At 62.1% G+C, this 23009-nt stretch overlaps 6 protein-coding genes across 6 annotated transcripts; all 6 read right to left on the bottom strand.

Annotated features, from left to right (window-relative positions):
• Positions 1 to 1949: 1949 nt before the first annotated feature.
• On the bottom strand, positions 1950 to 4061 carry LMJF_20_0950 (conserved hypothetical protein; the record flags this gene model as incomplete). Its single annotated transcript, XM_001682795.1, has 1 exon — positions 1950 to 4061. One exon carries the CDS (start codon positions 4059 to 4061, stop codon positions 1950 to 1952), a length of 2112 nt encoding a protein of 703 aa, XP_001682847.1.
• A 1317-nt stretch (positions 4062 to 5378) lies between these two features.
• On the bottom strand, positions 5379 to 6767 carry CYP15 (putative cyclophilin 15; the record flags this gene model as incomplete). Its single annotated transcript, XM_001682794.1, has 1 exon — positions 5379 to 6767. The coding sequence occupies one exon, from the start codon at positions 6765 to 6767 to the stop codon at positions 5379 to 5381; it is 1389 nt and encodes a 462-aa protein (XP_001682846.1).
• A 522-nt stretch (positions 6768 to 7289) lies between these two features.
• LMJF_20_0930 (conserved hypothetical protein) lies at positions 7290 to 13568 on the bottom strand (the record flags this gene model as incomplete). The annotated part of the gene is made up of 1 exon (XM_001682793.1): positions 7290 to 13568. One exon carries the CDS (start codon positions 13566 to 13568, stop codon positions 7290 to 7292), a length of 6279 nt encoding a protein of 2092 aa, XP_001682845.1.
• A 1127-nt stretch (positions 13569 to 14695) lies between these two features.
• Positions 14696 to 16483, bottom strand: LMJF_20_0920 (conserved hypothetical protein; the record flags this gene model as incomplete). The annotated part of the gene is made up of 1 exon (XM_001682792.1): positions 14696 to 16483. The coding sequence occupies one exon, from the start codon at positions 16481 to 16483 to the stop codon at positions 14696 to 14698; it is 1788 nt and encodes a 595-aa protein (XP_001682844.1).
• Positions 16484 to 17518: 1035 nt separating this feature from the next.
• On the bottom strand, positions 17519 to 18370 carry LMJF_20_0910 (conserved hypothetical protein; the record flags this gene model as incomplete). Its single annotated transcript, XM_001682791.1, has 1 exon — positions 17519 to 18370. The coding sequence occupies one exon, from the start codon at positions 18368 to 18370 to the stop codon at positions 17519 to 17521; it is 852 nt and encodes a 283-aa protein (XP_001682843.1).
• Positions 18371 to 19296: 926 nt separating this feature from the next.
• LMJF_20_0900 (putative nuclease) lies at positions 19297 to 21969 on the bottom strand (the record flags this gene model as incomplete). The annotated part of the gene is made up of 1 exon (XM_001682790.1): positions 19297 to 21969. One exon carries the CDS (start codon positions 21967 to 21969, stop codon positions 19297 to 19299), a length of 2673 nt encoding a protein of 890 aa, XP_001682842.1.
• Between the last annotated feature and the right edge of the window lie 1040 nt (positions 21970 to 23009).

Raw genomic sequence — 23009 nt, 5'->3', positions numbered from 1 at the left:
AGGGCACATAAGGGGCGTGTGGCGTCTGTCATCTTCTGTCCCTTGTCCGATGGGCGTCGACAACACAGAGGCGTACTGCTGGGCGGAGATGAAGGGAGCTGGTAGGAGGGGAAAAATGACTGAGCGAATCGCCAGGGACAGTTCAGCAATGCATGGGGGCAATACACCCACACGGGGTTGCCCCGTCGCTCTTCCTTTTCCCCGCCTTTCGCACTGTCACTTCCTGTGTCCTCTGCTGAGAAGCTGCACTATACTGTAGTGCGTCACGGCCGTCTAGCCCCTTCCTGCCCCCCCCCCACTTCCCCGACTTCTCATCGCGTTCTCTGGACACACCACCATCGAGTGCTTGCTTTACGCATTCGCGGACATGCCTGCAGGTTGGGGAGGAAGGGGGTGGGGATGACAGAGCTTGCGTTGCAAGTAGCAGGAGTGACTTTGACAATGAGTCCAAGCCGCGAGCAGGCGGGCACAAAAAGGAGAGAAGATGCAGCGAGCCATACAGGGCTGTGCTCGCGCCACGCCTTCTCTCGTTCTGCCAGTCCTCGTGTTTGGAAGGGAATCGGCAGAAGGCTCGAATCGCGCTCCGCCGCCTGATCGCCTTTCTCTTCACATTGGACTTCCACCCGATTCGCTTCGCTGCGTGCGCATCTGAGTGCATGACAGCTCGCTCTTGATCGGCAATCAGACAGAGAGACGGACAATCCCTCTCTCTTTGGTTTCCGTTGTGGTGGTCGTCGCTTTCCAGCTGCGAGTAGACCAGCAGAGTGCACACATGCACACACACACACACACACACACACACATGCGTGCGTGCGCGCATCTATGAGCTTGTTCGTGCGTGCTTGCACGTTCGGTTGTTGTGCGCTCTTACATTTGCGGGTGTCGGTGCTTCGTGGCGATGACGGGTGATGATGGTGGCTAGCGGTAGGCGACGCAGTAGAGCGTGGGAGAAGTGGAGGTAGACACACACACACAATGAGGGTGCAGATAGATGTACAGATGGCTGAAGAGTTGTAGAGCATTTCCTGGAGAAGACGAGAGAACACTCGCGTCACCGACAAAGACATATTTTGTCGCGATACTGCACATCACCCAGGTGCCGCAGCATTCGACGTAGGCTCCTCCGTTTCTTCCGTTTTCGCATCGCCTCGTGAACCGGCGATGTCCCTGTGCCTGTGCGCTTCCCCCGATGGGGGCAGGCGGACCACACCGCATCGCGATGGCGCACTCTCGGAGTAAACGTACACCGCTGGCTATGAACGCCGGGTATACAAAGTCAGGAGAGAGGGAGGGAAGGGGGTAAGGCGGCAGGGCTGCGGGTGTGAGCGCTTGTCGGCTTTATCGCTTGGGAACAGAGCAATCGACGGACACCAGAAGAGAAGGGAGGCAGTCCACCTGCCCCCCGAAACCCCCCGCACGCACACTTGCACACCCAAAAAAGATCTGTAATCAACGTCACGCACAGGACAAAGCAAAGTGAAACACGAACGCGGCGACCAGAACAGAGCATGCACGCATGTGCAAGGACGTAACACGCACTGCGACAACGCCGGGCTATCGACTGACAGTGCTCTCGTGCAGAGCAGTCTGCCTGGTCCCCGCTTCCTCGCGCATCTCTGCCGCGCCTCTCATCTCACCCAACACGCGCCGCACTAGCTTCCACCTTCACCATCACCACCCCTGACGCTGCTCTTCGTCTGCGCTGACGACTGCACCGCGTGCGTGACAGGGGTGGGCACCACCGAAAGAAAAAAGACGGAAAAGGAGTGCGTATAGAAGGAGCGGCGGCCGCAGCAGCACCACCGCCAGAGGCGCGAGACACGCGTGAGGTAAGACGACGATGGGGCAGATTTGAGCGCTGCCCCTCTTTTTCGTGTGGTCTCCTCTTCAACGGGGTAACACGCGCCATCGCACAAGGCGTGCACACAGACACACGCACCCCCGGCTCATCATTGGGCTGCCGCACTTGAGGCCTCTTGGTTGGCGCGACGTGACCGCGCCACTTTGCGCGGCGTTTGCGGCGCTTCAAAGTGTGCCGGCCGCACCGCACCGCTGCCGTCTGCGGCGATCAATTCGGCCGCCACGTTCCGCCGCCTCATCTGCTGTGGCGCCTCGTGAGGTAGTGAGAGGCGAAAGCGGCGAGGACGTGTGCCGGTGCGTCGTGCAGAATCGCTGCTCGACGCCATCAACTCGTCACTCAGCGCCGCCGTACGATGCGCTTCACGATGGTAGCGTCGGCTGCTGCTGTTTGCCTCTGCTACGGAGAAGGCCTCACCGAGGGCAGCAATGGCAGAGTCGATGAGGGAGGCCGCCGTTGCAGCTTCGCCGCGGCGCCTGCTCGCCCCACGCAGCTCTGTGGCGAACGTGGCCGCGTTGTCTGTCGTGCGGGCACGTCTGCTGTCCATGCCGCGGCCGCTATCGTCTTCATCATCGACGTCGTACTCGGCTGCCAGCTTCGCCGCATTTTCCTCCGCCACCGTGGTGGTGTGCCCAAACGGCATGTGAACGTGATGCCTCAGTTGGTGGTGCTTGACCTGGTGAATCGCGGAGACGTCCCTGCAACCGTTCTCGGCGCTGGCGCCCATCATAGGCGGCGTCGCTTGCATCACGTCGTCCTCACGCAGACGAGGCGACGGAGGACGGCGAGGGTACCTGGTAAGAACAGTGTCGCTAATCTGGGATGCCGTCAGTCGCAGCGAGTCCACCTTCGTCGCTTCTGATACTGCTGTCACCTGCGCACCGGATGCCGCCACGTCCGCGGCGTCCGGGAAGTAAAGGGCTGCGTTCGGGTCGATGTACCCCTTCGGCAGCGCGGAGTCTCTCGTCAACGCAAAAAAGTCGGTCCATGACGGGGACGTGCCCTCGGCCGCAGCCGATGCAGCGGCGGCAGCAGTGGAACTCGACGGTGCGAGGCTTGCCAGTATAGGCGTCAATGTCGTTCGCTCTTTGCTGCTGCTGCCGCCGCCTCTCCGCTGGTGGCACACAAACTCGAAATACCGACCCAGCAAGGCCACCCGCACGGTTGACGCGGCCGCCGACTCGGCTGACATTGCAGCCCTGCGCTCTGTGGTCGGCGAATGCGCAAACAGTTCGCGTGGGAAGACGCCGGCGGGGCGCGACGCCGAACTTTGCGGAAATTTGTTGTCTTCCGCGTTTTCTGGCTTTGCCAGTCCCGATATGCGGTCCTTCCACATACACGCAACCACGCGCACGTCTGCGGCCGCCATAGTGGCCACAGACGGTCGAGAGTCGGCGGCTGCCGCGTCGCCAGAGCCGGTCAGCCATGCAGCAGCGTGCGGTGCCCCGGTCTTGCCGCTGCGCACCGTCACCGGGATGACACCCGCCTTCTCTGCGTCTTCAATGTGGGCGACACGACGTATTTCGTGGAGTAGCCGCCACTCCATCGCCGCCGTCGCGGCCGCCTGCTCCTCGGGGCTCGCGGAGTCGTACACGAACGCAAACACCGGTCGGAGAAAGCTTCGCTGTGCAGCTGGGGACGGCAGCGGCGCCGTGTTTGCGGCAGGAAGCCACCACACTTGCCGTGTGCTTGACGCCGTCACATGAGAGGGCAGCAGCGCGCCGTTGCGGGCGACATCCCAGCGGGCAGCGAGATCAGGATGCGTCTTGTCCAGCGTCTCTCCGACATCCCCTCGGGGCGCTGCCACATCTTGCGGTTTGTGGGTTACCGAGATTGCTGCCGAGTTGCTGGCAGAGGCGTCGCCTGCTGCGCTGATGCCGCCGCCACAATGCGGGCACGCTGTCCGCCCGCAAGCCACGCGCGTTTGCACAGTGCACTGGTACCGCTGTTGACAACAAGAGCACCTCCACCACACCAGTGTTGTGGCCTCATCGCACGAGATCTGATGCGCAACGACGTCGTTCAGCTCTGGGACCCAATCATCAAGGATGTCCGGACGCACGACCGCCAGACGAAGTTGACGCACGGGGCGCGTGGCCGTCGATGGCGCCGCGGCACCACCAACCGCTGCATTGGCGGCCGTTGTCGAGCAACAACGCGCAGCGCCGGTAATGGCTGCCTGCGCACCCGCCTTTCCCGTCATCCGCGGCTGCGTCAAGGTGCGCGCGGCTGCCGACAGCCCGGCCTCGAGCGACCGTCGCGTGCGTCGCATAAGTCCGGCTGTGCTTTCCCCGTGTAGGATGTAGGCCGCGTCTGCTCTGTCAAGCGGCGCCACGCATGCGCTGCGCTTCACTTCGCTACGGACGGCTTTTTTCGGTGTGTGTGTGTGCGCGCTAAAGGGGCACAACAGCGCACCCAGTGAGATGCAGAGTCTGCGCGACGTCCTCTGAAAGTCTCCCTATATCCGGTTCTCTTCATCGGCGTATGCGTGCGTGGTTGTTTTTGTGTGTGTGTGTGTATGCGTCCAACGGATATCCGTGCCCGAGGGCAGGCCCATGGTTGCCAAATAAGGTAAAGCGAGGGAGAGGTGGAGGCGAGAGCGGGCAGGCGGCCATGAACGCACATGCGAGAGGTGGGGGCAACACTAAAACACCGGAGATAGAAAGAGACCGTCGAGGCGCACTCCTTGTGCGTGCGAGGCGGACAAGGCACCAAACCTCTGCACTGCTATTGACGACTACGCAGGAATAGAGTACAATGATCCGCCTTTTCTTTTTCGTGCTGCCATTGCTGCTGCTGCTACCGGAGCTGGTACTTCCCGCCTCTCTCCCGCACTAGCTGGCCTGCACAGGCCCAGGAGAGCCCCACGCGGAAGGGAACAGGCATGCATTGGACGCAGGCACCCGTTCACCAGTGAAGCACCCTTCCGCAACCAAGCACTCGCGCGAGTGTCACCACGTACGCGTATCACGTAGCACACTTCATTTTGCGTTGTTGCTTTCCGCTGATCTGCGGTGCGTTGCAAGCGCCTTACGATGATGATGTTAACAGGGTCACAGAGAGACATGGGCACCAGCACCCGCTCACAGGTGTCTTACGTGGACGCACGGCCGGTAAGCGTGTGGGGTGGGGGTGCGGAGGATCAGCATCGACACAACTTCCCCATAGGTATCAGCAGAGAGGCAAGAGACGAGCAAGAGCAAACAAAACACATGCCATGATAGCATGCTCCTCAACATCCACTTCTTCCGCGCTTAGGCGTCTCTGCTTGCATATGTGCCCTTGTGCTGGTGCGCGCTGCATTCACCGCATCGCCTCGTGCTGCGGTGTCTCTGTGCATGCTTTCTCCGTGTTCTGGCTGTCGTACCCACTGCCTTACAGAGGGGAGAGTGATGGTGGCGATGGTTGATTGGGTACAGAGACGCTGGCAGAGAAGCAGACACTGCGGGGGTGGCGCTGTCCTCCGCCGATGCATAGAGTTCGGCAACATCAGAGCATGCACATGCGCGCCCCCAAGAGCTCAGTACCGCTTGGGCTTCGTCTTTTTCGCGCCGGTCTTTGATAAGGCACCTGATCCTGTGACATGTGTGCCGCTGCTGCTGCTGTGCTGCTGCGAGTTGGCGTGCCGCCCACTTGAGCTGCTGGATGCCCATGCCCGGCGGGATTTCATGATCCTTCTGGCTTTACGATTGAATCGCTGCAGCTGCGCATCCTTGATGCCTTCAATGTCATTCATGAAGGCGTCTTGCTGGGCCTTGAAGAACTCGAACGGTTCGGCGGTGCCGTCGCCGCCGACCTGCTCGCCAGGTGCAATCGCCGTCGTGCGGAGAGTCGGCACGCCGTCATCACCGACTACGAATGCTTCTGCACGGCGCCGCTTCAGGGAGGGACCCGCACCGGAGGCCGCCACCGCCGCCTTCGGGAAGCGCGCCGATATCTTGAAGAAACCGGAGCTGTGCAACGGCGCTGCGCCAGGGTCGGTGGTGTTGCCGTCGCCGTCCAACGCCCTGCGTGGGTCAGCTTGCTTGGCCTCGTCACCGTCGTCATCGCGGCGGCGCACACGGCCAGCGACACGCTCGTGCGGTTCTGTGGGTCGCTGCTTCCCAGCGTCTTGACCGGTGCCGTCGCAGAGCCCGCCAAGCGACACAGACGCGCTGGCTTCCGTGGAGGATGACAGGTACGTGTAGTCGAGCTGCATCCGGCACCCCGATACGACCACCTTCTTCTTGGGCACAAGCGTGCGTGGCTGCACCGCCGTCTGCGATGCCGCCCTCTTCAGCTCCGCCAAGCCACCCGTCACCATCCCAAGCGGAGCGAAGCCGGCGAACTCGTGCCGCTGCTCTGGCGTTGTGACAGGCTCGAGAAGAATGTAGTAGCGGCTGGCTTGCGTGTTCGGCATGCCGAGGTTGCCGTACAGGAGTGTCCCCGCCTTCAGCGAGGACATGGTGGCTGCAATGCTCTGCCCACGCGCGGCTGTGCCAGCCGGCAGCGTCACCCTTTCATCCGAGATGAAGCCGCCAAAGATCGACTTGGTGGTGCTGCTGCCGATCTCCATCACAGACGCCTTGTCGATGCGAACGACCGCCGAGTCGCTCAGCGGCAACAGGCCAGCCGCCTTGGCAGCAGCAGGCGTTGCGTAGGCGACCTCGGCCTCCGTCAGGTGCAGAGCAGAAAGCAGCTCCGCTGGCAAGGGCAGCTGCCCTGAGCACATGAAGAATAGATTTGCCACGGTGCGCGGACGCTGGGAGGAGAGGGGAACAAAGAAGCTCACCGGCAGCTCCTTGAGCGCGTGTGGAAAGATAAACGAGAGCTCGACCTGCATCGCCGGTGGAAGGATCACGCAGAGTGTTTGGAGAGGTGTGCGGGTGGGGTGGGGGTGGGGGGAAGGCGGTGCCTGTAACAGGTGCATGCGTGCGTGCGTGTGGCAGAATGCAGGCGATGGATGCGCTCGCGGAGGGGGCAGATGACGAAGCATGGCGAGGGAGAGAGGTGAGGCGTGAAGGACAGAGAGGGAGGGCGAAACATCAAGAGGCAGCGCCCAAAAGGGGGAGGGTGGAGGGTACCTTGGCGGCCCAAGACGGCACACTCACGCATGCACCGACACAGGCACTGTCAGGTGCTCTCTGCCCTTAGCACCGTCACTGCCGTCCCACCACCACCACCTCCTCGCGCTGCCACTGCTCTTTGTGCGCGTGCTGGGATCAGGACGGATGACGGTGCCTACGGCAGCACCGACATGCTCGAACCACCACCACAACAACAACCCAAAAAAAAAACTGCTCTGCTGATGTTTTCATTGCTGCCGCTGTGCATTGCTTTAGCTATAGTCACGCGTGCCGTTTTCAAGATTCCATACACCGCATGCCACCAACGAGAAGAACCCGCACACACATACACACACACACACACTCACGCACGTATGCACACCTTATCATTCAAGGCGACGTTTGCGCGCCGCCGGCGACGCATCATCGCCGTCGCCACTGTCAGGATACTCGTCTTCATCGCTCCCATTGCTGTGCTCTTCTTCGTCACCATCGTCGGAGCCTGAGCCCGACGCGTCCTCACCGCCTCCGCTGTCGTCGATCTCCTCATCCTCTTCCCCACCCTCTTGTACGGTGGCCGCAGCAGATAAATCGTCGCCCACTCCCTCTTCATCATCGACTTGACCATTGCCGCTGGAACAACTTGTGCCGTCGGCGACGTCCTTCTCCGCCTCGCTGTCGTCGGTGCCTTCCTCGTATTCTTCGTCCTCGCTACTGTCATCTTCGACTCGATGACGTACCTGTGCATCTTCGAGCAATACCGCCGCCTCGTTCTGCAGCAGCTGCCTCATGTAGTGCTCGTCGAGACGCCACTGCCCGTGACAGGCCGTGGCCGCTGCACGCACCTGCGGCAGCGCACTACCGTCTTCACCCCGCGCCGCCTGCAAAGCAGCGGGGGCAACGCCTTCGTCTCCGTGGCGAAGTGCCGCGATGGCATGCTGAAGCTCGCGGCGGTGGCGGCGATTTAAACGCAGCAACTTCAGCACTGCCGAGGCCAAGGCGTAGTACGACTTCGTCTTCGACGCGTGCGGCTCCACGGCGCGGGTGAGCAAGTCCACGGCGCACAAGGTCGCAGGGAAGGTGCTCTTGTCAAGATGCTCAAGGACGAGAAAGAGGTTGCGGTGAGCGTAGGCGGGCACGTCCTGCTCGTGAGTGAGCAGCTGGATCATTGCCCTGCTGAGATACGCCTCTAACTGCAACGGGGCGGCAGGGATGGCGCCGGCCGCAGCATCGGCAGCAGTGGAGGCTGCTGACTGCAACTCATTCGATTGCGCCGGCGACGCCACGATTCCCCGCGCCATTGCCAAGCTCAGCAGGGACGCGGGACCGGCGCACTCGCTGCTGCTGGCGCCATTGCCGTTGATGAGGCTAGCGTGCGCAGAGTGAAGGAAACCTTCAAAGACGGCGGCGCTCACAGTGCGGATGCCGCCGCAGCTCACAGCAGGTCTGCCCCCGCGCGCTGCAGCCCCAGCCTCGCATGTGGGGCTTGTGTCGGCTGCTGCCGCTGCTGCTGCGACGTCCTCGCCGCTGAGCACTCGGGCCCCTTCCCCGGCAGCAGCAGGCGCACCACTACCAGGCTTCGTGCGAGTGGACAGCGCTTGAATACACTTCAGCAGGGATGGCCACATGCGCTGCGCTGCGTCCAGCTGCTGTTCATGTGCACTGAGAGCGGGTATCTGCAGGAGGCTCTGCAGTATGCACCCGAGGCGCTTGCACTCGCCATCCGTAAAGCCCACAAAGTAGGTAAAGGCCGCCGTCACAAACGCCAAGGCAAGGTCGACGGCGCGACAGTGCAGCGACCACGGTGTCTGCTCCGCCTCACCGCGCCCCGCCATCGCCGCAGACTCGGCTGTTGGACTTGCTTCCCGGAAGAGCCACGTGAAGAAGGCGGCAACCGTCGCCGCCTCACGGAGGTTCAACACGGCGCGGGGCAGGAGGTACGACGCAGCCAGCTCCACGAGACGGTCATCCGCTTCAGACATGAGCGGCGCCGTGGGAGGAGCGAGCTCGCGCCGAATCAGTTCCAGAAGCCCCGCGCGGGCAGCGGCGGAGGAGCTGTAGAGCTGCTTGTGCATAGACTCCTCCGTATCTATGCGCTTCGCCTCGCCGTCTAACCACGTCACGATGGACGCGGCGCGACGTACACTCACGGCTCCGCCAGACCTGTTGCCCCTCAAGCACTGATTCGTCAGGCTTCGGGCCTGTTCCATGCATTGCTGCCACTCGTACCGGGCGGTGTCGTAGGGATCTGGCTTGTACTCGAAGTGCGCGGCGGTGAAGTACTGCAGGAGCTGTGCAACCGGAGGCAGCCCAGGTGTATCTGCAGCCGCAACGGCCACCCTCGAGGAGGTGGGAGCCGGTACACTGTACACCGCGTCTGACGGCACAGCGCCGCCGTTGCTGGGAGAAGCCGACGCCCACTCGAACTTGCGGCGTTGCTGCGTTTCGACAAGCGACGCTACGTGAGGGAGGGCAACTTGCCGTACGCAGGCGCACAAGTACTCTAGCACCGGGCCCTCAGCCGGCGGAGGCGACAGCTCCTCGATCGCTACCAGCATGTCATTGATCATGTTGTACCGTCCCGCCGAGGACAGGAGGATTACCTCTGCGCCGCCGTCGAGGTCGCGCTGCAGCTCGTAGATGCAGCTTTGAAGGCGGCACAGGTGCAGGAGTATCTGTTGCCCGAGGTGGAGACGGACCTCCGAACGGGCAGCAGTGACAGACTGCCTCGCGTGCTCCTCCTCCGTGTCCTCGCTCTCTTCGTCGCCCTGAATGGGCACCAGACACGGTTGCTGCAGGGCAGCCAGCAGCGCCTGCCAGGCCCCGACAAACACGTCCTCCGGCGACAGCAGCAGCTGCGCACTGCTGGCTGTGTCCTTCCAGTAGCGAACTCGGAAAGACGTCATGGAGCCTCGGCCGAAGAAGGAGGTAGTGGAAGGCGTGTAGGCCAGCGCCTGCAGCTGCGCGGGGTTGTACTTCTCCTCGTGCTCCAGCGCGCGATGCGCCATCACGGCGAGGAGGGCTTTGCACAGCTCTGTGCCGAGAAGTATGTCGTCGCCACTGTTGCTGCGCAGGGCGAGCTCGACGCGCCGCACCAACAGCACGCCATCCACCGCGTCGAGGTTGTCGCGCCACAGCGTTGCAACAAAGGTCGCCAGGATCGCCACGCGGCTCTCCCCGTTGGCGCCTGTGATCTTCTCTTCCGCCGCGTAGCGAACCATCAGCACGAGGCCTTGCTGCACGACGAGCATCAGCACCGCCCCGGGTAACCCGCGCAGGAGACGGGTGTGGATATCGAGGAAGCTGTTGTTGTAGCCGACAGCTTGGGTGAACAGGCGATGCGCGACGAGAAGCGGCTCGGCATACAAGATGGGGCGCAGCAGCGCGCGGTACTCATCGAGGTTCTCAGCGTTCAGACGCTTTAGCGAGTGCGACAGTAGCGCTTCCCGTTCCTTGCGCAGCAGCGCATCGTGCGGGTGCACCAGCGGCGACGGAGGCCACCCTTGCCTCCCTTCGAGCTGCAGCAGCTGCTGCTTCGTCCGGTACACGGCCACGAACTTCACCGACGGCAGTAGTTCCTGGAGCCAGTCGAACATGTGCAACGGCATGGCAGCGTTCTCGCCGTACGGTACCACCCCATGCGTCTGTGCGTCGGGGATACTGCAGCGGGCAAAGAGTCGAAGCACATCCTCCATCACGTCGTAAACCATCGGTGCAGGCGGCAACACGCGAATGCATGGCATGACGAAGGCTAGAAGCAGCCGCTCTGCGAGGGCAAAGACTGCGTTCGGAGCCGGTGGTGCAACGCCGCTGTTCGAAGAGGTGGTGGTGGCCTCCGACGCTGGTGTTGCTGCTGCTGTTGCGGCGGCAGCGACACCTGCGCTTCGACACATCCATGATAGTCGTGTCAAGAGACGCACGAGCAGCGACTGGTTTGCCATGTAGCTCTGCAACACCGACAAGACCGGCACAAAAGAGGAGAGGACGTGGAAGCACTCATCCCGCAGCTGCATCACCGCCGCAGCTTCGGCTTGACCCGCCTGCTGCTGCTGTTCGGCGACTTCCCACCGCTGTAGCCACCGACGCAGCAGGATGGACACGTAGTAAGCAACACTGATGTGCTGCGGGTACGCGCGGCGCGGGAGCAAGAGCACGTTCACACTCGGCGCGCCAGTGCTGACGTCCCCTGCGCTGGCCACGGGAGGTGTTGGCGGCTTGGCGAAGTAGCGCATACCATCTGCCGCCAGGGCGTACTGCCCTGATACAAGGATATCGCGCATCAAGCAGCACGGCGACAGAAGTAGGTCTGGGACAGCGCTACCAGAGCTCGCATTCCCGGCAGCCGCGTTGGTGCTGGACGCAGCAGCGGTAATGCTGCTGCTTCCTCCGCCAAAGGCAGCTGCGGAGGCGCCGTTCGGCACCGCTGCGGTGGCCACCAGCGACTCCGTTGCGGTGAGGTGAAGGCGCCAGTTGAGTAGCAGCGGGTCGGGGTGCACAATGCGCAGAAATCGACGTGTGTGTAGCTCGCCGCGCGAGGGAATCGATGATGCCGATGAATGCGGCAGTGATCCCTGCTTCAGTGGCTGGCCGTAGCCGCCCCCGCCGCTACGCATGCCGCGAAAACGCGAACCACTACTCCTGCCGCCGTGCCCGTCAACGTGGCCATTGTGCACGCTCAGCTCTGTAAAGGGCATGTCCATAATAAGCTCTGCGCGGGTGTGCTCGACGTACTGCTGCACCGCAGCGGTGTACCTCGCCAGCGCCGAGATCGGCAGTGCTGGCGGCGGCGTCTCGGGGCCGCTGAATGGGTTTAGTGGGCACTCTGCGAAGTGGTACATTAATACTGTCAAGTCCCACCCAGCCACGCCACAGTATAACGCGGCCAGCGCCAGCATCCGCGTGTGCTCGACCTGCTGCGCCACGCTACGACCGACGCGCAGCTGCCCCGTGGCAACGGCGAAGAGGTGAACCTTCTGCAGCCCAAGAATACGTGTGGAGGCGAGGAGCTGGCCTAACGGCGCGTAGTGCCGCAGCCGCCACTCGACCTCGCTCAGGAGTGACTCGCCAACAACCGACGGTGCTGCGGCTGCCCCGGCGGTGCTGAACGCTGACATGCGGCGTGGCTGCCGGTGCGCGGTCTCCATTTCTAGCACAGCTGCCTCCTCATCACGTTTTCCACGCGCACCGACTGCGGCGCCGGCGACTACGGCGCCCGCCTCCCCCGCGCTCGACAAGGGGAAGCTGCCACGAGTGTGCGGCAGCACGTAAAGCGCTGAGAGAACGGCGCACAACGTGGTTGCGACCAAGTGACCATGCGGGGTGCCCGTCGCGAGAATCCGTGTCAGACGGTCACTGTAGATGCGGAGTAAGTCAACGCACTGCTGCCACTGCTGGGATGGCCTGGCGGGACCGTCATCGTGGAGCATGCCATGGGTATCGTAGCGAGCTAGTCGACGCGCTATATCGTCCGCCATGCACCCGGCTGGAATGCGCGAAGTGAAGGCCGCCCAGCTGCGCACAAACTCGCTGAGGACGTCCACAAGCAGGAACGTCACCGTCGGGGCCTGTGTTAGCATGTGGGGCACAAACGACTTGAAGAGAAGCGCGGCTCGGCGAAACCGCGTGCGAGCGATTGTGTCACGGAGCAAGTCGACCGAGACGTGCGACCACGCCTGCAGCGCGGCCGTTTCGCTTGCGGCGGTAGACTGGCGCATGACCGCGCCCACGGCAACAACTCCATCGTCGCCGCTGTCGTCATCGTCGGACAGCACCGGGGCTGTGGCGAGGCGCGTGCGGCACTCGTCACCGCAGCCGGCGAAGAAACGCGCGTACGCCGTCGTGTCCTTTGGCGTATGGGACGACAGCTGCTGCAGGTACACGTAGAGAAATGTGAACCAGAGGTGCTGCACATTCAACTGCAGCTGTTGTTGCAGCTGCTGCTGTGATGTCGTGGTTGCCATCGGAGAGGGGGGCGGCCCCAGCACACTGGGAGTCAGGCATGGTGCCATCGGCGACGGCAGGGATGTGGTCGAAGGGTTGATGTAGGACGACAGCGCGAAGATGCCGGCGACCACTGACTTGGAGGCCTGCGCGACGCCCCATGGCAGCTGCGGCGCCGCCGCTGCGTTTGCCGTCGTTGCACTGGCGGCGCCAGTCGCAGCCGTTGGAACAATCTTGATCGCCGCTAGCTGGGGGACATCCACCTGTGCACTCAGCTGTATCGCTGCACACACCAAAAGGTAGAGGCGCTCCACCTCAACGGCAGCCTCTGCAGCGGCAGGCGAGGCTGTCGCAGAGTCCAATACCCCCATCTGCGCCTCCGGCACGACTTGCGGAGCGGTGGTTTTCTCAGTGCCATGAGGGTGAAGAAGGAGATGCGACACGACTTCCTGCATCACACCCGACGGAACGCCGCTCGTCGAGGATGTGGCGGCGTCTACGCAGGCCGTACGGAGGAGCTGGACAAGCGCCTGTGTGATAGCCCTCTGCAAGCCACGGGCACAGAGCACATGCTCGGCAGCCCCGCCGCCGGCTTTTTCACCGACATTAGCGGGATTCGACGGCGGCGACGTGAGCTGCAGAACCTTCCAAAGCGCGGGCCAGACGACGTCGCGGTAGAGCGACTCTGCCGTCACACCGGAAGACGGCGACGCGCGAGCTGCCATGGATGGACGACACGAAAACGGGGCGGAGATAAAGCGATACGGATACGTTCACGCGACAAACAAAGGCGGAAAAGTAGACAAAAGAGGGCGCACGCCTTTAAGCACGGCAACCGTGTACCAGTCGCTCCCACCCTTGCCTGGTATGTTGCCGCCGCCGCCGCTGCTGCTGAAGTTAGAGGGCAATACAACTGCGGCGTACTGCCGCAGCGCGACAGGCGACGAAGGAAAGGCAAACTTGAGTGAGTGCGTGCCGTATGCGTCCACTCGTCCTCAAGGTTCGCCTGCGCCCTGCTTTACACGGGAGTCACTTGCCTGCCTTTTGATACGCTCTGCGGCGCTAGTGAGCGCTGGCGTGGATCCGCGGCTTTGCTCTTTAGGCCGGCAGTAGACTCCCGCTTGCACACTACACGACGCACGTGTGTGTGTGTGTGTGTGTGTGTGGTGTAACGTGGACGGTATCACGGACGAGATGCTCCACCGCTCCTCCCTGCTGTAGGGACTTGCGTTGCAAGATGGAGCTCGCGCTCATGGGAGGGACGAGGAAGGAGAATGGGATGGAAGGGACCTGTGGTAATAAATGCCGACAAGACAGCGGTCCAACGGGAACTGCAGCGGTGGTGGTGGGAGGGGAGGCTGGGGTGATGGCCGTGCGGGGCGACCAGGAGTGGACTCACAGCACAGCTCAAGCACGATAAGCGACGGCCACCATTACCACCCACACACCCACTCCCATTCTTTGACACTCGCCCCCGTACGCAAGAACACCCATGAGTGATGGCGCACAACTCTGCTTGCTTCATTCCACCGCTGTTTTCTTTCATTTTCTACAAGGCTATCCGACACGGCGCGAAGAGAGCACGCACGTACGCGCGCACACACGCACACACTTAAACGCACACATGTGCGGTTATGGTTTTACACGAAACCCAAGAACGGGAGGGGTGGCGAGTCGAAGAGATGCGACGCATACGCGCACACGCGTACACAGAGCGAATCGACACGACGGAAAGGTGCACTGCCGACGCGCTTGATGCTACCGGCAGCTCTCCTCTAGAGGGAGCCGAGTGCACTGTCGGCCGGCCGTTTCACGCGGCACTGGCTTGCGGGTGCGCGCGTTACATCCCGCTTTACTGAAATAGATTCTTCACAACGACATCGTTGCGCTCCGCATTGTCAAGAGGCTCGGGCATCATGAAGGCGACCAGCTTTGGTCGTGGCTCGTAGTTGACGGCCTTGCCCTTCGTCATCCGGTGAAAGCCTTTGCGCGCACCCTCACGGGACGGCAGCAGCGCCCTGTGCATCTCCTTCACCTTCTTCTCCAGCTGACTCGCCACCGCACCGCCGCGGCGTACCAGCTCCCGCAGAAAGTCAGCGTCATCGTAGATCTCGTCGTCAACGTCGCCCTCGGCGATGTGCAGCGCACGCTGAGCCTTGATGTCCGCCGACGTTTCTGCCCGCACGTGCTCGGGGTGGGCCATGATGACAATGTGCGAGCGGTTCTTCTGTAGCTTGGAGCGCAAGCGCGACTTGGCAGACAGGATGGCGGCGATCTGCTGTGGCAGTGGCTGCGCGATCGTTTTCAGCTTCGCGCTGTTCGCCTGCACCAGCTTGCTGCCCCAGTAGTCGAGGCACGTGTCAGCATGCCGCAGCACCCGCTCATGATAGCGCTCCACCTCGCGATACAACGGCACACACAGGTCGCCTTCCGTCTTCGCCTTCTTCGACTTACTTGCCGAGGCGGACACGCGCACATCGCTGCTGCGGTCATCGCGTCTGCTGCCCGTCGCGGCGGCGTACAGGGTAGCAAGAACTTGCTCCACGTCATCCTGCAGCTCCGAGTAGTGCTTAGACACGCCCTCACGCATCTCCTGCACCTCCGCTGCACAGTTGCCGTTGGAGGCCGTCGCCGCTGCGTCATCGACTTCGGCATCGCCGTCCACAAAAAGCGAGCGGGCGTAGTACTGCGGCATGCTGATGGCTTTGGTGACCGCCGGCTGGAGCAGCACGCGCAGACGCAGCAGCTGGCCGTAGACCATGATGAGGTGCTGCACCACGTCGCGGGTCTGCTTCGCATCGGTTTGCGCGGAGGCCGTCTCGGCGGCGGCGCTCGCCGCATCTCCAGCGGGCACGAGACTCATCTGCATCTGTCGGAGCTCGCTGAGCTGACGGAGGATATCAGCCTCTTCGCTCTTCAGCACAGCTTCGCCGACGCCGCTATTGCCACCGCCAAGCGAGATCGACCGCCGCAGCTGCCCCGCCTTCTTCTGCTTGCTGCTCTTGTTCTCCAGCCACGCTGCGTACTCCTCCTCCGTCAGGTCCTTCGCACGGCGGCGCTTGCGACCGACAGCGTCGTTCTTCGACGCCACACCGCGTTCGCCGCGTCCCTTGCTGTCTTCATCCTCGCCGTATCCCTGCTCCTCCTCCTCGGCATCCATATCGTCGCCGTCACAAAACTCTTCACCTTCGGCGTCCATGTCTCCCATGTCGAGTGTGCCAAAGATGTCATCCATGGCGGCCTCGACGTTCACTGGCGTCGCGGCGTACTTCCCCTCGCTAAGGCTAGCGTCGAGTGGGCCACGGTGACGCAGCCGCGACGAAGACGCAGAGGACGGCAATTTTTTTGCGGCGTCCTTCGTCGGCTTCTTGGCGGCAGATGCCGCGGTCTGCCGACGACTGCCCTGTTCCGCGTCATCGTCGCCGTCGAATCCATTTGAGTCGACATCCTCATACTCGTAGTCCTCTGCGAAACCGCCGTCCGCATATTCGTCGTCGTCCTGATACGCACCTCCTGCACCACCACCGCCGCCGAAGGCGAAGCGAGTCAGCTGCTCATTGACCGTCTCAGCCAGAGACCTTTTCCTCTGCTTCAACGAGACGATGCTCTCTCGTCCACTGGACCTGTTAAAGCGCGGCATGCTTGTAAGGCGCGCGTGTGCCGGTGGTCCCCCGCCCCTCTTGCTGCAACACACACACACACACACACGATGCAATATGCTCGGTCCGGTTTCTGCTCTGTGGATGTGTTCCTAAGGGAGCCTCCTCCTCCTCCTCCTTCCCCCCACACACATCCCCAATAACACGGGGCAAACAAGAGAGAGAAGCAAGGGAGGTATGAGGGAGGTAGGAGTTGTGAGAAGGCAGCGAGTGCGCATTAACCTGTGCGGTTTCATGTGATGTGTGCGTGTGCCGATAAGTCCGCAGCGCATCGAGCCAAGTTGAGGGGGAGGAGAGGTCAGGGTAAGAAGAAGCCTCCACCCCCCACAAAGAACACGAAAACGACCAGCAATGAAAGGGCCGCGAGGCGACAGCGGAAAGCTGGGAGGTCAGAAGAGATGGGAAGGAAGGCCCGCACTCGCCACGCAAGCTCCACCCACGACATGATCGTCTCGTCTTTCTCTCCTACGCGCGGGCGCCGCGTTCCCCTTACACTTCTGTCCGCACTCCTCACCGCAAGGGAACGTCGGCTCACGTGCGTGGCGGTTGAGCTCGATGGAGCGATGCCCCTCCCTCTTCCCCCCTCTCTCTAACGCCCACTCGTTGAGTAGTGCCAACCAGAAGGTCAACACGAAGATGCTCGCACCGCCTCACAGGAAGTTCCGCACCGCCTTTGCCCGTGTAGCGAGCTCTTGCGCGGCTTAATCGCGGAAGAGCTCGCTCGATGATGGCAATCATGGCAAGCTGCGCAGCCTTCCTGCGCCGCTCCACGCCCGTTTTCCGAAGAAGACCCGAAAAGGAGGAGGAGAGCGGGAGCCTCCTGTTATTTGGTCACATGTGAAAGGTGTGCCATGTGCGGGTGCAGATGAAAACAAGGGAGAAACCAAAAGACAAAAACACCGCCAAGTAGTGGCGTCGGTAAGCCACAGAGCAACAACCCGTGCATCCACGCTCGCATGAGAGAGAGAGAGAGAGGCGGATGAAAGGAAGCGGGAAAGGAAGACGGGCCTACTTGATTACGTGTGTAGGCCAAGTTTACACAGCTCTGCTTTCAAGGCACTTGTGCCACCGTTACCACCGCCGTCGCTGCTACTGCTGCTCGGTGATCGAGCTGCGGCGGCACCCTTGTGTTTTCCTGGACGCTGTGACGCCTTTTCTCTGCACTTGGCGTTCGACGACTGCTGTGACAGAGTGAAGCCATGCTGCTGCTGCTGCTGCTTCTGATTCATCCTTGTTGGTGCATTGCGTAAGTCTCCGCCCTCCACCACCTCCCTTTCAGGGCCTGACCCCGTGGCACAGTTTGCCGGGCGTGACGGAGAGCTTGACGAGGAAGCTGAGCGGTTGCCGCTGCGGAGCTCGTCGCCACCCACGCCAGGCTCCCCAACCGCAGCCAAGGAAGTGCAGGCGTTATGGTTGTCGTGACTACCCTCGGTATCGGACGCGTCGTTGCTGTCCGCCGCTGCCGCGCTCGCGTCTCTGAGGCCACCCCTGTTCGCTGTGTCGCGCATAAGCGTTGCATTCAGAGCGCAGGTCTGCGGCGAGTACTTGCTGCGCATCCGCTTCGTCTGCGGCAGAGGGCGCAGTCGCACCGGCAGCATGTCGAGCAAGCCTTCGCGCTTCAGCTGCTTGTACACGTACAGCCGTCGGTTGTTTTGACTGTAGTAGTGTGCGCCATCAGTCAGCACGGAGAGGAGGGGGAGGTCGCGCGGGTGCAGCTCGCCGTCACGAAATTGCTTCAGTGTGCTTTCGATTGTGCGCCCGCAAGAGAAGTGAGGCCGGATGCGGGAGAAGGTGAAGTACACGAGAAGCGGGTCTATGTGGATCACCTGCTCCGCTGCTGATGAGCCCGTCTTTCCAGACGGCGGCATCGACGTGCCTGCGTGCTGTGGAGCCCGTTGCTCTTGCGTGCGGCTCCGCGCGTTCTCGGGGGGGGGTTGAACGAGCAAACGCTGCCCACACCCGTCGGAGGGCGCGCTCCCTAACACGGGGCGTTGGGATGGAAGGCACTGCAGGGAAGAGGGGCAGGGGGAGGCGGAGATGATGAGAGGCAGAGGGACGAGATGGGCGGTGGCGTACGTGCCGGTGAGGCGCTCTCTTGCGCTGCCTACATCACGGACGGGAGAGGCTGAGACGGGTGGTGGTGGTGGTGAGGAGGAAGAGAGCTCACCACAATGTCGTCAGAGAGGTTAGCGGAGGGGGCGATGGCGGAAGGAAGGGTCGGCTGTACATTGTGGCCCTTTTCCGTCCGTTTCCTCTCGTCTCATGCTCGCGCGGAGTACAAAGGAAAAGGAATGAGATACACACGCACAAGCGTACACAGCGCTACACAATCCAAGCAGGAGAGCGTACCCAGCATGTGCTGCGGCTCCAAGCACTATGAAAACACACACACACACACACTTGCACACATAACACCACCACTACAGTTGTGGTGCGCTGAAGGATCACTGCACCCCCACCGCCTCCCCGGGGCCAACAGCCAACACACCAGTCTCACAAGAATGAGAAGAAACGATGCGGTGGCGAGGGGGAGGCACCGGGGAGGGGGGGGGTGGATACATGTAGATAGTGGTGGTGTAGAGCGGTGATGGCGATATCGTGAGAGGGCGGCGCCCCTAAAACAAAACGATGGAACGCTCTGTGACAACCGACAGCAACCAAGCAGCGCCAAGGCGACGACGGAGACCGAACGAACTCATTCTCTCTTTCTCTCTCTCGCGCGCGCGCAGGGTTCTCCCTCTTACGTCCAGCTGAGCTGGAGACTCGAACGAAAGAAAACAAACGGGCAACGAAACTAGCGAGGCAGTGACGCCTCACCGGATGCGGCCGATAAGCTCTGGAGGGACGTCTGCGAGCGGCGCCGCCAGTAGTCCATTGCCGCCTTCATCCGCTGCGCGTACGCAGTGGCCGACGCTTTAGGCGAGTTGTCTTCTGCCGAGTGCTGCGCCGGGCACTCACCAGAGGACCGCGCACCTGTGGTGGGGCCCGCCGGGGTAGCGGGACTGACCGACGCCGTGTCCGTGCGTGTGAGTCGCTCAGCCTCTGCCACGGCGTCAGCCACACCGACAGCCAGGAAGGCAAAGACGCCGCGGCAGAGGTTACGGTCTGTCACCACGCCAGCCGGCGGCGCTCGAATACCGGGCGGGACGTAGCGGGAGGGAGCGAAGGTGCACCCGCTGCGCCCGCTTTTGTCCGAGGAAGCGTCGTCGTCGTCCTCTCTTGTCTTGCTCGGCGTGGCAGAGAGGGCGGGCAAGCCGGCATTCTGCAGCGCCCACGCAGTGCTCATCGGCGGCGGCGTTGCGTGGGGTCGCGAGGCGGCAGCAGGCGAGGACGGCAACACTGCGAGATTGTAGAGGGCGTCCCGGCAGTACAGGCCGCCCTGATCCATGGACGCTAAAAGCCGACGCGCTTCGGCCGACGCCCCTTTTGTGTCACCGGTCGGCTTGACAGGCAGCGGCGCGCATCCCACGAGCTGCGGCACAAGTGTGGCGATCAGCACCGCCCACCTCGGCGGAGTAGGGCTTACCACATAGTGCATGTGGCTCGAACCTTCATGAAGCAGACCAAGGCGCTCGTAACTCATCTTCATCCTCGCAAAAACGTCCGAGCACGTGTGGTGACAGTAGGTCATGCTTGGGATGGCCGAGAGCGGCAGGAGGCGCAGCGGGTTGGGCACGCGTTCGGGGTACACGTGTGGAGCGGTAAAGAGACGCGGCAACGCCGGCAGGACACGCGTGCTACCCAGACCAATGGAGGCCGACAGCGTGAGGGATAAGGGGGTGGGGAATAAAGGAGAGATTGGCATCACGCCGGCTCGCCCCCTCGCCACTGCAGCCGCTTCTTCGGCCCGCTCTTTCGTGTTATGCCTGCTACCTTTACCGCTGTTGCTTACCACGGCTACCTCCGTGCGCCCGTCAGCGCGCGACTCGATGGTACCACTCGCCGCCCCGCATGCGGACAAATCGTGCTGCTGCTGCTGCTGCAAGGACGAAGGTGACACATCGAAGAGGTCCTCCAGCGTAGCCACAGACGCATTTGCGGTCGCCACTCCCGTGTGTGGTGCCGGAAAGGACGCTGTATACCCGCCGGTGGCAACGCGTCCGACCGTCGGAACAGCCGATGGAAAGGCTGATGCATGCGGCGCCCCGTTGCTCATCGCAGTCTTGCCTCGAGCCCGGCCAGTGTTGGGACGCTTCTGCGGCAGCACAAAAGGGCGCGTTCGCGCCCATATTCGCTTCGCCGCCAGCTCCTTCGCGAGAGGTATGGCTGATGTGACGAGGTCGCGTGCGTGCTTCAGCACGATGAGGTCGTATAGCTCTGTCAGGCAGTGCTCCACGAGTGCGACCAGCTGCACCTCTCTAGCGCCGTTCGTCTCCACGTACTCCACATCATCCTGCAGCTTAGGCACCATACCGTAGAGGTGCAGGTGCAGCTCCCCAAAGATCCCTTCCACAAGGTCGGCCTTCACCTTTCCACTCCCTAGTCGCGAGTGTGCCGTGGTCGACAAGAGGTGCCACAGCTCCAGTGTGTCGAAGACAAAGTCGAGATTGACGTTCATCTCACATGCATCACGCACCAGCGTGAACGTGCTGCAGCGCTCGCTATACAGCCACTGCTGATCAGGGTACAGCAACAGGATCCGATTCGAAATATTGTTGCCCCAGCAGTTGTCGCCAATGTACTCCAGTCGTTCAAAGGCGACGCGGCGTTGCCGGTAGCGCGAGTTGAGCGAGCCCGCCACGTCCGTCGGCTCTGCCGTCGCAAGGGCGACATCAAGCACCCCAACCCGCTTTAAAGCCCGCAGGATAATGCCAATTTGAGCAGCCCGCTTCTCGATCGACCACCGCGGGTCTGTCATGCTGCGAATGCGCGGAAACAGTGGACAGTTGAACAGGATGTCGGCCCACACCGTCATTATATTGTCGATGGGGTATCCGCGCACGGCCAGCAGTGTCAGCGTTTCAAGCGCCACCTCGCGCACCGGGTGAGAGACGTGCCGCGCCCGGTCTGCGACCGTAATGTGTGACCGTAGTGTTCCATCATTATCGAAGCTTTCGCGACACAGACGGCAGAACGCCGTGGATGTGTCGCCAGTGACACTCCCAGCGCCCGCAGCGGAGAGTCCTTTCGTACCGTGCGCCGCGCGGTCGAGCCTCGAGGTGTGCTGCTGATGCCCACTGCCGGCACCGTTGTCGGCTTCTTCGTAGCGCGCGCCAAGGTCACTGTTTGCAGACCCCCCACTGCTATGGGTCCTACTGCTGCTGCTGGAGGCGTTGGCTGCTTGCAGGCTATCGTTAGAGCCTGCACCAGGGAAAAAAAAGTCGAGGGCTAGAGACGCCGGCAGCGAGCGCATGGGAAGGTGGAAGCCGATTTTGGTGCGCGGTGGCCCGTTATGGTCATGGGGTTCGTAGATGGGTAGACTGTCCAGCGGGAAGTCCGGTGGTGGAGTGGGGCTTCGCCGCGTCATCTCCACCTCTGTGCAGCCTTGCAGTTGCAAAAAGACGCCCTGAAACGGATCCTTCACCCTGCCAAGCCTTCCGCCCTTCACACGGGAGGCCGTTTCGGTGGAGCTGCGCCACCACGTCCCCGCCGCTGCTCTGTTGGCCTGCCGAAAGGAGCCGAACGTGTCGGAGTGGGCCACGGTGACTGGTTTGAGAGCCCTCAGTGCTCGCGTTGGGTGGAAGAGCGTACCGCCGCCTGAACCCCAGTCGCGGCTGGGAATCGTGCACGTTGTGGGGAGGCGGTTTACAGCATGTGCGGTGCAGAGGAGCGTGGTGGTTGGTGCCCTTGTCGCTGCGAGTCTGTGCGTTGCGGAGGAATGCATCGCCTGCGTGTAGCTGAGATGTAACGATGATGTGGGCATGGTTGCTTGTGTCTCTTCTCGGATGCCGTTTCAAGTGCGGTGCTCTTCGATTGCTCGCCCGAGGCGCAGCTATCGCACCACATGGACATGCGCACACGCGCACCCACACAGAGTCAGCGAGCACTGTACCCCTTCCGCGTGTACAAGTGAACGTCTATGTGCTTATATACCTATATATATATATATATATATGTGTGTGTGTGTGTGTCTCGTTCTCTCGCACCTCTGGGCCGCCGCTCACTGCTTCTATCACAAAAAGTGCACGTGAGGAACGCGAAGAGACGATCAAAACTTGAGGAGAAGCGGCACGGGAAGAGTCGTGGGGCAGACAGACAGACAGAGAGAGGTGGGCGGCAGGAAAGGAGGGGGGGGGAAGGTGTGCGCGGTGTGGGTCCTCACAACGAACAGAAAACGCCGCAGTTGCTATCGACGACGGGAAACTCGCCGACATGCTTCTGCTTCTCCTTGTTTCCCTTTTGAGTGTGTGTGTGTGTGTGTGTGTGCGGTGCGCAGCTGCAAGAGAACGTCTGCCGCAGCTACAGCGCACATCATCTACCTTCCCTCTCTGTCCCTCACTTCCGTTGCTCACCGGTGTCACTTTGGGCGCTTGTCGCTGTCGTTCTCAGCGAGCAGATGCACCTTGT

This window comes from Leishmania major, chromosome 20 (assembly GCF_000002725.2).
Source record: "Leishmania major strain Friedlin complete genome, chromosome 20".
Classification (NCBI taxonomy): domain Eukaryota; phylum Euglenozoa; class Kinetoplastea; order Trypanosomatida; family Trypanosomatidae; genus Leishmania; species Leishmania major.
The sequence above is the reverse complement of the archived record's forward strand: the minus strand, read 5'-3'. Positions and strand labels throughout refer to the sequence as shown.